The 15,227-nt window shown below is 34.6% G+C and overlaps 1 protein-coding gene and 1 non-coding gene across 2 annotated transcripts; both read left to right on the plus strand.

Annotated features, from left to right (window-relative positions):
- The first annotated feature begins 89 nt into the window (after positions 1-89).
- LOC136813065 (potassium/sodium hyperpolarization-activated cyclic nucleotide-gated channel 2-like) lies at positions 90-14,258 on the plus strand. The gene is made up of 10 exons (XM_067069587.1): positions 90-1,568; positions 6,895-7,110; positions 8,156-8,360; positions 8,545-8,694; positions 9,204-9,422; positions 10,266-10,415; positions 11,967-12,058; positions 12,513-12,661; positions 13,158-13,333; positions 13,714-14,258. Exons 1-10 carry the CDS (start codon positions 229-231, stop codon positions 14,137-14,139), a joined length of 3,123 nt encoding a protein of 1,040 aa, XP_066925688.1. The 5' UTR covers positions 90-228; the 3' UTR covers positions 14,140-14,258.
- Positions 11,303-11,384, plus strand: Trnas-uga (transfer RNA serine (anticodon UGA)). The gene has a single exon. It is a non-coding gene; the product is annotated as a tRNA-Ser (tRNA).
- Positions 14,259-15,227: the final 969 nt, after the last annotated feature.

A 15,227-nucleotide genomic window follows, 5' to 3' on the forward strand; every position in this document is an offset into this window, starting at 1 on the left:
AAAAAAAGATTAAAGTTTAGAGAAAGTCCCGTGTCATTTCATAGGCGTGACTATATATATGAACTTTTTTCTCTTCATATTATAGCGAAAAATCAAAGAATTTCCATCAATTTTTTAAAATCGACGAGACGATTTTTATTGAAAGAAGGAACTTTATTATCACGTCGAAACTGAAGAGCTTTGGTTTCTAGTTCCTTAAGTAAATTTTTGGGGATTCTAAAAACAATCATGCCCGAGGAACAAGATTTTACTCAAGTTTCATCCTACACGAATTGGATGAAAAAGATGTCCGATAAAATAAAGAAGAATAACGAATTGAAAAATACGCAAATGACAGCAACAATAAATAATGATATCAAGAAAAACGAAAACAGTAGTAAGATGAACAATGAAAAAAGAAGTAAAAGTGAGAGAAAGGGGAAAGAAGAGATTTATGAGAAGTCTTGGGCGGTATGCCAATGTCATATTGAGCGAGAAGAAGACTTTGCGGACGAAAAGAGAAGAAATATTACATCTTCTTTACAGGAAGATCGACAACAACGAACCAGAGGACATATAAATTCAACAACTTCAGTAGAAGAAACAGAGAGTATAGCAGACGATTTTTCTTCTTCTCCTTCGACTTCTTTATGTTGTAACATCTGCCTCAATTCTCCATCAAATTTAACTACAAAGACGACATCAACTTCAACTTCTTCTTCAAAAAAGCATAGAAAAAGAAAAGGAAGGAATGCTCACCGAGTTTTACTGAATAATCATCCATCTCAAAAGCAAGTGTACAGTAGTTATAACTCTGGTCAACAAAAAATCAACAAAAGGTCCTCGGCACCGGGAGATACAAGATTTAATGGTGGATCTAGGACCCATGAACGTATTATTGAGAATTCATTTGATAATGATGTTTTTGAAGATTGCTTTGTAGAAAATAAATTCGCTGTTAAGAAATCATTCAGTTACGATAACGCTATATTGAAAAATTCATTTGCTCGGGAAAAAGAAAATCTACGGAAAACATTAAGCGGCGAGAAACCGATACGTGACGGCGACGGGCCGTTTGTTATTGATAATTTCACAAACCTCAACCACCTACAAAAACGACAAGAAAAGAGAGATTTTATAGTTTATAAAAATGGGGCACAAAATGATAATCGAAACTCTTCAGTTCCTATAGACAGACGACCGCAATCAGAGTATGGAAGGCGTAAACATGTTACGTATGACGTAAAAACGCTATATCGCGTAAATAGTGACGCACCACCGCGAAGCTGGACGTTGGATATTAGTCGTAGCAGTGATTCAGACGATAATATGTTATTTCCGAAATTAAGAAAAAATTTCAAATTTGGGACTAAACCAAATAGTATGGCGGCGTCGGATGGATGTACGACGCAAGGGAGCCGGAAGGGCTCACAACGCCGTACAACATCCGCAGAATTCATACAGGAGTTCTTGGGGCCAGCTGATACGCCAGTGAACGCAAGACTTTTTGGCGGCAAGAAAGGGGTTCAGTATGAAATTGAAAGAGCAAAATCGTATGGTTATGTTATCCACCCTTGCAGTAAACTAAGGTAGGTGTAGTACACGTTTTTTATAAGAACAAACTATATAAGAACATAAGGCTTCGATGGCAAAAATACTAAGAACAAGTTAAGAACATTTTAAGGCTTCGCGGACTCTAAAACACCCGATTTCTTAGGAAATGGACAAGAATTACTAAAAAAACGGTGAAAATTAGAACATGTTAAAAACATTTTGAAGCTTAAAACATCCAAAGGCTTCAAAAATTTTGAATGTTCTTATAAAAAAACGTGTACAGCTTTTTCATACCCACTATTATTAGCTCCTTGTTAATTATTCATTGATATGAATGTAATGCGCTAAAAGTCCCGTCGCTTAGAGAAGAACCTAGCGAATCGTTTCGATCTGGCAGTGATATGATGGGGTTGAAAGACAGTTCTAACACACATGTTTATAGTTTATATCGTTTGATACCACTCCGAAAACATGTATTGTGCAGTGTGTCTCAAAACTTTAAATAAAAATTGTGTCCGCCTTTTTTGGGACACATTGTAAACGCCAGGTTCTTTTCCCTATTTTTCAATTTCACATTTTTCAAAGAATACGCTTATTCTGGAAAGTATAAAAAAAGCCGAAATCAAATCTGATAATGGTGGGTATCGGCTTGAGCTTTCTTTTCTCACTAAATTCTTCTTATAAAAAAAGGTGGACGAGCCAATTAAATTTTTACCAAGCATAAGCTTCCTATCCGAAGTGATTGTGATTTTGAGTATTCTTTTAGCCAATTCTGAAAATGAATCTTGGCGAGTACCGGCTTTCCAATTTGAGACCAAGTTATATAGTAAAGAAAGAAACACACTGGTTTAAGCTAGGGTTTTATTTTTCACTAGCCACAACTTTCCTTATGGTACAAAACTCTGGTTTAGTTACCTTTTGTTTCAAGGGATAAACAAAAAGTAAGAATAAATCAATAAAAAGTTGAGAACTAATTTTCAAAAAAGGGTAAAAAAATATTCAAAATCGAAACCTATTACAGCACGGATAGGAATAGCTTATGCTCAGTGTAAATCTAATCTGTTCTTTTTATAAGAACAATTATATTAGAAAAGGAGGACCTTCTAAGTCATTAAAATCATAAGAGATACTATTGAACATAAGGCTGCGATGACTGGAATGTTAAGAACATTTTCAGGCTTTTTCTTAAAAAAATAGCAAAAATACTCAAAAATGGTGAAAACAACATTTTAAAGCTTAAAACTCAAAAAGTCATGAAGCTCCGAAGGCTTCAAACTTTTTATGTTCTTATAAAAAACGCGTATAACCTAATCATAGTTAGGAACAAATTAAAAACTTCCAGATAACCAAAACCTTAATGATTCTTAATAAAAAAGCGTGCATTTGTAAAAAAACCGTATGGGGGGAGTAAAAAACCTTAAAAGTCAAGACAAAACACAGTCAGTAGAGGATGTCAAGAAAACGAAAAAAAAATATTTTTATTGACAAATTATACATGACACAAAAATTAGTATTTCAATAAAGAGAAAAAAAGGTTCTTGGATTTTATTTTAAAATAAAAAAAGCAAGAACCCCTTTTCTTACTTTCTTAAATATAGGGTGTGAATTTCTTGTGCCAAAATAGACTTTTCTTGGAAAGAAAGAGGCAAGAGACAACTCTGTAATTTTAAATACCCCAGAATTTAGTTCTTGAATTCTCATTTGGGAATATTTTTAGAATTATTTAGCCTGCACATCACAAAATATACGAATAATTGAGGCTAAGAAAGAGTTTACCTGTAAAATATACAGGCAAATTTCAATTTCTATAGAATGTTAAGTGGAGAAGGGGAAAGGACATGAAAAATGAATAGAATATTTTTTAGTAAAATTTTAGGCATAAAACTGCCTGAAATGAAAAATATAAAACTGAGCCTTGTCTGAAATTCACAATGTGTTTTTTGAATGGAATACTACCTCAAATCAAAATTTGAAAATTAAAAAAGTTTCATTTTTCGTTCGTAAAAAACTTCCCTTAAAAACTGAATATAATAGCGAACGCCATAGCTGCCATAAGTGCAATTTTTATGCGCTCTTTTTTCATTATGATGCGCTCTTTTCATTCGCTCTTTTCTTTCGGTTCGCTCTTTTACTCGCTCTTTCGGTTCGCTCATACGCTCTTTTCCTTCGCTCGTTCGCTCTTTTCATTCGCTCATTTGCTCTTTTCGTTCGCTTATGTGCTCTTTTGATTTTCCAATGTTTCCCCGATTTATTTTCTGAAAAATCGGGTAATTGTGTGAAACTCAAGGAAAATTTGCGTGAATGCGTGAATTTCGACAAAAAATTGCGTGATTGCGTGAATTGAGGGTAAGTTGGGGGGCCTCGTGAATTAATAAATAAATACATGGATCATTAGCTAATCATAGATCACTATAAACGACCCGCAGGAGCTAATATCAAAACGGATATTTCAATCTACTCACTTCTTTTCCTTTTAAGATTATTTAGTAGAGAAAACCTTTCTTGTGGTTTTTCAAGAAAAACGTCAAAAAAATGTCAATTTCTTCATGAAAATGTCTCCAGATTAAATTTCTCTGCTTTCGATCTTTTGGATATTTTTAGAAGAGTTCTACATATTTATTGCGAAATTTTAGGAAAAATTATTAGAAAATTTCATAACTTTTTCCCATCACGTTTCATAGGGGAGATTTTTTTAACTCATTTTAAATACATTAAAAAATGAGGGACCTTTCGACACCAACGAAATAATGTTGAAAAATATCAATGTTTTAACGCTCAGCTCAACTACATTCGATTCGCCATCTTGTAAATACCTATTTTTCACCCTGTTGAAATCAAACAAATATAGGAACAAATATATTCGAAATAAAATCTCTTGAAGGGAAAAACTTAATCGGGAAAAGGTTACGAGATTTTTGGAAAATCTTTCTGGTCGACTGCAAGGCCCGGGGGGCGCACTGGGTTTGCGGACTGACGGTATGTGCGGGCCAAAAATAGGCTTTTAAAATTGCACCCTTACAGTGCAGGAAAATAAGTGAAAATCGTACCCTTAGAGTGCATTTTCCCCCAAATTTTCGATCCCTTTCGTGCAAAAAATGGTCAAAATTCTAGCATTTTTGGTCAAAATATCTAGATTTTTCAAGAATTTTCTGAAATTTCTACCCTTACAGTGCATCTCTAGTTTTTCCGACCCTTACAGTGCATTTATAAACATATTGGAAAAGGTACCCTTAGGACCCGCACATACCCGTCGGTCCTTTTGCCCAGCTGCCCCCCGGGCTGCAAGGGTATGATGACAGAGATTTTAAAGTAACTTAAGCCTGTCAGGCGGTCAAGGCTAGACTGTATAGTGTATTGTCTACGCATTTGTACGCAGCAGAAAAATCTATTTTGCCGGTATAGACGGTAAAAAAAGCGGATAGATTCATGAAATACGAAAGAAATGCTTAGGCAACATTCGTTATGGGATGGGAAGTAAAGGCTGTAACCAATTATATAATTAAGCAATGAGGGACGTGTCCCTTTTGGACCAAATTTGAAGATTTTTCGTCCCCTTTAGGATATGACTTTTTCGTAAATTTTAGTAACTCCATCGGTCGCCAAGTTTATAATTTCCCAGTTTAAATGAAAGCTTTTTTTAGTGAATTAAGAAATTATTCAAAAGTAACCAGACGAAAAACTGTTATTTCATCGCCCTTAATCATAAATTATGATTGAAGTGATCCCCGTAAATATATTTGTCTCCAAAAACGATCAAAATTCTTGACCAAAAAAGGATTAGAATCGTTTTTTATGATTTCTGTTTAGTAAAAAAACCTGTTTTCCAGATAATTCCCTTGAAAAGCGAAAAAATAAAATTTTAAAATCCGACAAAGTCTGACAGAGGGTTTCTTATGCTTTATAAGCATTCTCTTTTTACAAGAAACTGTAAATTCTAACAAATACAATGGAGTCTTGAACTCTAACCTCTATAACTTAAAAATTTGAAATTAACTCGAATTTCCATATTTCGAACAAATTTGTGTACCCTGTGCATGTCCGGGTTATCGAGTTTCCACTATATTAAGGGCTCTGACCATAGTGAATTTTTCATAATTGCCGTGTTTAAAATGTGTTTTCTGACTGATGTAACCAACAAAACTATGGCATGTTATACATTTTCTGTTAGACAAACTATTCCAAATCTGAAAATCCAAAAATTGCATTGAAAAAGTTTGATGAAGAAGAAAATGAAGACTTTTGCGAGGAAGAGTATTTCAACTTTGAAGAGCTTAGTTTCGGCGAAGAAAAAACATTTTGAAAAAACTTTCGCAGTAGATGGTGTATCTTTTACCGAACAATAAAAATTTTTGCGGAAAATTTTTGTAAATGCTTCTTTGTCGCGAAATCTTCAAAATAGTGGTTTTTCATCAATTTTTCATCTGGATTTTGCTTTCAAAAACAGTCATAACTTTTGACACATCTTTTTAGAAAGATTTTCCGCAAAATTTAGAATAGTTCAATTCTTTGCGGACAGTTTGAAAAAAGTTCGAAACAAAAAGGTTAATTACCCATTAAAACTTAGCACTTTTTATAAAAGAAGGTGATGCAACATATTATTAACGTCTTTTTAAAGTTCATAACGTCATTTTTGCAATTAAATTCTTGATTACTCTTAAGGGATTTGATTAAAAAGCAATTTATAAAGGCAATTCTTTGTTAAAAGTGTTAAAGAATCTAAAACATAACTTTTATGTCCTGATACTAAAATCAATTTTCTGACTATGGTCAGAGCCCTTAACAGATCAATCAAATTAGTTGTACAAGTCTGAAGCGGATTTTCGCTGTAGTAGTCAAATACACGTTTTTTATAAGAAGAAGCTTTATAAGAACATAAAGGTTTGTTGGCCAAAATATTCAGAGCAAGTTAAGAACATTTTAAGGCTTTGCAGCCCGGGGGGGCACTGGGTTTGCGGACTGGCGGTATGTGCGGGCCAAAAATTGGCTTTTAAAATTGCACCCTTACAGTGCAGCAAAAATCAGTGAAAATCATACCCTTAGAGTGCATTTTCCCCCAAATTTTCGATCCCTTTCGTGCAAAAAATGGTCAAAATTCTAGCATTTTTGGTCAAAATATCTAGATTTTTCAAGAAATTTCTACCCTTACAGTGCATCTCTAGTTTTTCCGACCCTTACAGTGCATTTTAAACATATTGGAAAAGGTACCCTTAGGACCCGCACATACCCGTCGGTCCTTTTGCCCAGCTGCCCCCCCCCCGGGCTTTGCAGACACTAAAACACCTATTTTCTTAGGAAAATTGACAAAAATGTAGCCTGTTGAACAGGAAAAGTTTTTATTAGAAAGTTTTTTTTTAATTTCAGGCAGTACTGGGACCTACTTATAATGACAATGTTAGTTCTTAACATGATGGTACTCCCCTTGGATATCGCTTTCTTTGATGATAACTCATTGATCAGTTTTCACGTTATTTCGGACACTCTATGTATGGTTGATATCATATTGAATTTTCGGACAGGGTATCATTTGAGAAAAGAAAAACATGAATTTGAGTTAGGCCATAAGAAGATTGCAATACAGTAAGTTTTTTTTTTCAATTCTTATTTCTGTCAAAAATATCAAATTTTGAAATTCTTACTTAACCGTGAAACATGAGATTCAATATAGAGGCGAAACTTTAACCTTTCTCAGGCAAGAGAAATTGAAGCCACTTATTTCCCTTCCAAAACGCGCATAGAACGCGCCGTAATCATGGCAACAGATTGTATATAGTGGTTCCTTTGTTTTGGAGGACTACATTTTTTAAAATCTAACGATAGATTTTAGTTTCAATCCGGCGTTTGTGTAAGAACTACGCACCGCCTAGATGGGAAATAAGTGCTTTCATTTCCCATCCAGGAGTCTCGCCTCTAGCCCTTCGGGCTTGAAACTCAATGCGTGAAACACTTGAGAAATCGAAATATATTCTACAGCTATGTCATATGTTATACTAGAAAGGCCTTTTACATTATAGAAATTAAAAAAAGAGTGCGAAAAACCTTCCAGAGGTTTTCATTGAAAAATTGAGCTTATAAAAAGGCACAAATAGGGCAGAAAGTCGAATAATCGAGCGTCCTTTACGAAAGCTTTCTTGATTTTTTCGTAATACGGAATCTGTGTTTGTTATTTAGCATCCTTCACTGACACTGTCACTAAGTAACTAGAGTGTGCAATTAATTCTCTCAAGTGCAAACTATCTACAATCGGTGACAAAATACTTGGCACAAAAAGGAAATCCACCGGGGTGTTTTGAAACCACAATCGATTTGCAAGTGCTCTAAAGTAGGTTGGAAGGGTAGATTTTTAACGCTAGACTTAAGACGACCTTAGGATCTGAGGATCCAAAAGTTCAAAAATGGTCCAGTAGGGATTGAAATGTAGCCTAGAAACCAATAAATCCCTCCCAGATCGAAATAATCGTTGAAATCAAGTTGAAGGCCTGAAATTGACATTCTCGCTCGAACTTCAATTTTCGAAATATGGTAAATTAGCCAAAAGTGCCGATATGTTATGGCACCGATTGTAGTATTTTTACATGATATCTGTTGAGAGAAGTCACCAAATAGATTTCCTTTCTTTCTTTAGTTACTTAAAGACTTGGTTTACACTTGATTTAATAAGTTCATTGCCACTGCACTACATTTTATTAGCAGTATCAGGGCAGAATGTTACTCTTGGATTGAAAGGCGCCTCAAGAGCATTAAAGTTCTTGAAAGTCGCCAAACTACTCAACCTACTAAAATTGTTACGTTTATCGCGCATCATACGTGGCATTGCACAATACGAAGAGGTTTGTATTCGTTCAAATATCATACTTTTCATACAAAACTCTTATAATTTTGATTGGCTGATAGTGATAATTTCATTTTACGGCTTCACTATTAGAGACTCCCCTCTAGGCCCTTTTAAAATCTAGCTTTAAACTCAATGCCTTCTACTTTTAGACTGTATTCACCTTCTTTTTTGATTCACAGGTTTATTGTGTGACCACAGGCTTTATTCGTTATATCAAGCTTGTGTGTATGATGTTAATGGTTGCCCACTGGAATGGTTGCTTGCATTTCTTAGTACCCATGCTTCAAGATTTCCCAGAAAAATGCTGGGTCCAAGAATGTAAAATCGTGGTGAGTAAGTATTTTCGTGGCGATTGGGATGTTTATTTGTCCACCCTTGTCTCACAAACCCGGTGGAATTTTTTCCTACAGCGGGGATAAAAATTTCTGTCAAAATCCAAACGGTGATGGATCTGTTGCTCCAGGCTTCTTACATTAAATTGCGGATGTAGATGAAATCAAAATCAATTTACCAGTGGGGTGGGGCTGTAGGGTAGTGTATTTTTTTTCACCGGGAACGAAATTTTGATCGAATTTTCCAGTGGGTTGAGTAACCCACCGGGTCTGTAACACAGGGGTGTATTTTTCGTTGTAAATTTTTTGATTATTGATATTTTGACGTGCGAAAAGCATGGATTTTTAGCATCCGTGAAAGCTTTGTAAAATGCTTAACATGGTCAGGTATAATGTCATATTTTGGTCAAGTTCGATAGTTACTAATAACATACAGGTCGATAGTGAGAATTTTTAGGTCATAAAAATCCCCTGTCTCAATTTAAGTTTAGATTTTTATTCCTTAGAACGAACCATGGTACGTTCAATACGGTTGGGCGTTATTCAAGACATTATCACATATGCTTTGTATTGGGTACGGGCGTTATATTCCCGCCCTTCTAGATGAGGCGTTAATAACAATTTTCAGTATGGTGACAGGGGCAACATTCTACGCCCTTTTTATTGCTCATTCAATGGCGTTTATTATTCAAAGAGATTCTTCCAAATCTACTTACCAGGAAAAGGTATTTCTTTAAGCCATGACCAGCTGATAACTTCAGATAAAATAAGCCGAAAACAAGTTTTTGAGATTTAAACATTTTGTCTTTCTTTGAGTATCAAGGAGCCAAGATGTCGTTTTTCGGACTTGCTTTCGTCTTATGTATTGATTTAAATTGATAACTTTAATGGGATAGATTTTTGCGGGGATTAATTTTCGCGGTTGAGCTCATCCGCGAAATTTTAAGATTTCGGGGAGACTTGATTTCGCAGATGACATTAAGGAGACAATATTTTCATGATTTTGTGTCTTTTTACTGCCAAATTATACCGAAATACGCATTATTAGCGCTTCGTTGATGCCAGTTAACATTTCACAAGTAGTTATTCGACATTTTTTGAGTTTTGTTCAGAATGATTTCGCGAATGACACCCAAATCCGCGAAATTTAATCCCAGCGTAAATTTACCCAATTAAAGTTTATAGTGTTAAAAGCAAGTTATTCCTCTCAACCGAAAAAGGACTTTAAATTTAAAACAACAAATTAGGCAAAGTTGTTCAAATTTGATGGACTCAGTTCGTTTAATTATGAAATGGAAAAGAATCTTTCGCACCTCGCTGGATTTTAAACACAGTATCAGGACAGGATAATAGATATCTGTTGGGTAAAATTTGAATAAATCCAATTCAATTTTCACCTCCGAAAAATGACTTTAAAACAATAAACCAGGCAAGATTGTTCAAAATTTGGAGAATTTCGTAGAAGTTGGAGATGAAAAAGCCTCTTTTGGTACCTCGCTGAACTTTAAGATAATTGATCTATGTTGATTTAAATTTGAATAAATCCAATTCAATTTCCAACCTCTTAGATCAAACAAATAGAAGAATATATGCATCACCGAAATGTTCCTCCAGAAATAAAGAAAAGAATTTCAAATTATTTTGAACATAAGTATCATCAAGGAAGATTTTTCGACGAACAAGCAATCATGTCGGTCATTGGAAAGCCTTTGAGAGAAGTAAGTATAGGTGTGAAAGACTGGCCTAAAAACGGACGTTAATCTACAGAGGAAGGTTTCCCCGATTTCCCGATTAAGCAATCAAATTAGATTGATGTATCAATAAAACTTGAAACCCTCTAAAAATGATGAAAAGTTTCTCATAACTCTCATAATAACTCTCTATTACTTACTTAGAATATTAACTCTACTGAACTACTCTGACAAACTCAAGCCAAACAGTATACTGGCAGGGTAAATATTTGGCAAGAAACTCTAAAAAAACTCTCTTTCACTTCTCATACATGATTCTTCAAGTCCCTCTTTCGCTGAAACGAACTTTATTCCCTAAGATTTCTATATTTGAACCCAAATCTCTCTTTAGGTTTTGGATTATATCTAATGTAGTTTTGATATGGAATCCTTGCTTTTCATTCTTTAAAATATTTACATCAACAAATTTTCCTTTAAAAATACAAAAAATTTGTAAAAAACAAACTTTCCTTTGAAGTAACACAGTAACATATTTCCTTCAAAAATACAAAAAAACTTTAATTCAAAAATACAAAAAGACTTTCGTGCGAAAAAATAGCAAAAAAAGGATTTCCTTCAAAAATACAAAACAGACTTCTCAAAAATACAAAAAGAATTCTTTCAGGAAGGGAACATGAACTTCCAAAAAAGGTTTTATCTCCCCAAAGTAACACGATAACTTATTTCTAAATGTTATCGGTACTTTACGATGGGAAAAAAAAATAGCAAACAAGCTAGATCATAATCTCAAAGAGCTGTCAATCAAGTTTCTTGTATCAATCAACAAGCTGTAAAGAAATTCTTTGAAAGGCATTTGCACGGTTGCTATAGAGATATTCAATTATTTTTAAATCTAACTCTCCATATTAAAGCAAGCTGTGATGGCCGAGTGGTTAAGGCGTTAGACTTGAAATCTAATGGGTTCTACCCGCGCAGGTTCGAACCCTGCTCGCAGCGATCTAATCTTAATTTTCCTAGGGATAAAATTTCCATCTTGTTTTATTATTTTAAGAAAAGTTCTTAACTTTGGAATCGGTCTGTCACATTCAGGCTCAAACTTTCACTTACCATCGTCCCGATTTTGCTGAAAACTGATAATATTATTTTTCTTCAAATACTTGTCGGCTATCACGGCTATACAAGTCACAAGTCACGGTTTTGATTAAAAAGACAATACAAAAAAACACATTCTTTATAAGACTAAACTATACGTATTATCAAGAACAAGTTAAGAACATTTAAAGAATTTATGGCCTCTAAAAGACCTAAAACAGCCAATGTCTTAGAAAAATTACTATCAAAATGGTGAGATTAAGAATATTTTAAGAACATTTTCAGCATTTTTTAAGATTAAAAGCCAAAAAGTTAAGAAAGCTTCCAAACATTTTGAGAGTTCTTGTAAAAATAAAACGTTTATGTACTATTTCCTACAAACCCTTTTAAAAGTGTAAAAGAGGACACTTTTTAACACTCCAATGGTGCCCACAAATAACAAGTTGCACTGGATATTTACACTTTTGAACAAATTTCTCTCTACAGGAAATCGTGCACCACACCTGCAAAGACTTGGTTGAAAGTGTCCCGTTCTTAAAAGCTGCATCACCACATTTTGTCACTGCTGTGCTCGACAGGTAAAGCCTCTACACTTTTCTTTTATAAAAAAACAATTTTATAAGAACAATGAGGGCTCAAAATCCCTAAAAAATAAGAACAATTTAAGAACAATGCTGAGCCTTAAATTATTCAATTTCAAGCAATTTTGGGGTCAACGTAGTAAATTGGGTATAAATCCTAAAATACTTCAATTTGAGGCTCATAATGCCAAACAAAATAAAAACAGCCTCAACAAAAATGTACTGGTTCTTATAAAAAATGAGTGTAGTTGTTTCTAAACGAATAACGTTATGTTATGAACCTAACATGGACCTTAAAATAACATTGACCACCAAAAAAAGTACGAAGACAATTTTCCATTTTCTTCAATTAAGAATATGATAAGAACAATTGAAAAAAAACGAAAAAATCTTGTGTTAGAGTTGAGACTTAAAACTGTATCTACATTTTCACTTAATTCAATCTTTCTAGGTTAACATTTGACGTTTACCTGAGTGGAGATGCAGTAATCAAAGAGGGAACAACAGGCGATGAGATGTTTTTCGTGCGCAAAGGATGTTTAGATGTTTCAGTGAAGGGAAGATTGATTTATCAACTTAAAGGAGGCGAATATTTCGGAGGCAAGAAGTTATTTTATGCGTCTGGTCCTTAATTCCTAAAAAAAATGCCATTTTGAAATTACCGTGAGTTCACAGTGTACACGTTTTTTTTATAAGAGCATCCACAATTTTTGAAACCTTCGGATGTTCTTAATTTTTGAGTTTTAAGCCTAAAATGTTCTTAACATGTTCCTTTTTTCGAGTTTTTTGTTCATTTTTCTAAGAAATAAGGCATTTTAGAGTCCACAGAGCCTGAAAATGTTCTTAACTTGTTCTTAATATTTTAGCCATCGAAGCCTTGTGTTCTTATATAGTTTGTTCTTATGAAAATAAGTGTGTAGCGGTGTAATGCATTAAGAGTGGAAAGTTTTAACGTTGCAATGGATTCTTTGGTTTGCAGGTACCACTTTCATAAAATAATTCGATCAAAGATGGCGGATAGGATATAGCTTAGTCCAGGACTTGTAAAAGTCAGAGGGCAGTCACTGTAATGCTTCTTTTTTTAATCTTTTCACAGATATTTGTATGTTAACAGATGATACAAAACACATCATAACAGTTGAAGCCCGAACAACATGTGATTTATTCTCACTTTCCTACAAGACTTTAGCAACATTATTGATACAGTACCCTGAAGTGAGACCCATACTTGAACAAGCTGCTTTAAACCAATTGATGAATATCACACAAACGGTATGTTTGTTCAGTTGAGGGTATCCTGCAATAAGAATGTACACTCATTGAGAGTCTTGGTTATCCTGCAATCGCGGTATAAAACGAATAAAAATGTACACTCATTGACAGTTAAGGGTATCCTGCAATTGCGATATAAAACAAACAAAATGTACATTTTACAGTAAATTTTTTACGAGACTCGACGATTTGAGCCTAAAATTTTCTTATTATGTTCTTATTATTAGGGCAAAACTAGGGTATTTTAGGCTTTATACACGTTTTTAAGGCTTTGGAGCCTCCAATACCAATTATCTAAGAAATTGCACAGATTCACCCATACACTTTTAATTTACCTCAATTAACTTGAGGTATGATTTTCCATATAACATTTCCCATAGATTGAATTACTGAACGCTGCACGAGAGAAGCAGAAAGAAAAGAACGGGTCGAACGGACCGTACGGAAGTAACAATAATAGTCCAGTTGTTAAAAAGCGGTCAACATTATCTCGACAGAGCTCATTGAACCAACTCAAGGAGCTGATCAACGGGACGGTTGAAACACTTGCTGCTAAAATAAAAACATTCAAAGAAGAAAACGACGTCATTGCTGAACGATTCGAAGACTCGATGACGTCACAGGAAATGATGCCGTCACAGGACAACACGCCTTGCAAACAGAAGAAAGATGAAAGTGCGATTATTGTTGAAAATGAGCTTGAAGAAGGAACGCACAAAAATAAAGACAGTGACCCTACTACTGGCTCTGACCATGGACTCGACGACCCGACCAAAGACGATTTTCATGTGTCGACCTCGTTTTAAAAAGGTTACCAAGGTCACCAATGAGAACCTATTGCAAAATACGATTCGGAGATTAGTATTATCTAACCAGTCACGGGACACCTGTTCCTCTATATAGCCATAGTCCTTATAAAAAACACTATGGTTTTAACTTTTTGTTAGCTTTTTCCTTTGTTATTATCAAAGGACAAAAATCGATTTGCTCAGCTTTTGATCACGTTACCAAGTACTTCAAGAACTATCTTGGGATTGGTTTAAAATTCAATCACATAATCAAAAGGTGAGCAAACAACTGATTTCTCAACGCAAGTTCAAGTGAGAAACAATGGAATGAAACAAAAGGCTTCCAGACCGGGTTTTTTTATACGGACTATGATATAGCGGAATTATAAAAAAGGAAATCCTTCGGTGATTGCAGATTGAGTTTTTATTGCGCTGTATTTTATTAGTTAGCATCTAGGGTATAGTGAACAATCAAAGCAGTTTGTCTCTAGATAGCACTATAATGCCACTGGGGAGAAGAAAAAACAGGGTTAAATCTTTAAACGGAGACAAAGCAAAAAATCTACTAGAGATCTCAATTGGGATATAAATTCTAAAGAAATCGTAAGTCGAAAAATCCAGTGAGGATGGTTTTGGTGTGCATTTTTCCATTGAATTTGAAATGAGGATGAAATCAAAACCAATTCAACAATATTTTGGCGACACTTTCCAGTGGGGCCATAGTTTCCTCCCCCCTTTCTGTTAGGGGGAGAGATTTTCCGAAGGTGGGGGGGGGGGGGCAAAAGAAAAAGTAGAAATCGAGAATTGCATTGCTTTTTTATCAGGGGGAGGGTTGGCAACTGGGCAGTTTAACATTTCTGGGGGACTGACCTAGGAGGAAACTATGTATGGGGCAGTACCAGTCTGTGAAACGGGGCTGTTATATCATCTTTCAATGAAGAAGCATGAAGTAATTCTACTTGACTATGAAGGAAGGGGTGGTGTACTGTAGAATGTGTCATCGTCAAATTTATAGCATGAAAACAAGACGGATTGGTTGATATATAATGTAAATATAAATTTTACCCAACATTTTATTTCATTGTTCTTCCATTGTTATTTATTTG

The sequence above is a fragment of the Clytia hemisphaerica genome, unplaced genomic scaffold, assembly GCF_902728285.1.
Source record: "Clytia hemisphaerica strain Z4C2 unplaced genomic scaffold, Clytia hemisphaerica genome assembly, whole genome shotgun sequence".
Classification (NCBI taxonomy): Eukaryota; Metazoa; Cnidaria; class Hydrozoa; order Leptothecata; family Clytiidae; genus Clytia; species Clytia hemisphaerica.

Bases quoted from the DNA above. Each gene is read 5' to 3' on its own strand.
- LOC136813065 (XM_067069587.1), top strand. From the start codon at position 229: ATGCCCGAGGAACAAGATTTTACTCAAGTTTCATCCTACACGAATTGG. The intron at 10,416-11,966 runs GTAAGTATAGGT...TTCTCTCTACAG, and splicing joins TTGGAAAGCCTTTGAGAGAA to GAAATCGTGCACCACACCTG. The intron at 13,334-13,713 runs GTATGTTTGTTC...CATTTCCCATAG, and splicing joins TGATGAATATCACACAAACG to ATTGAATTACTGAACGCTGC.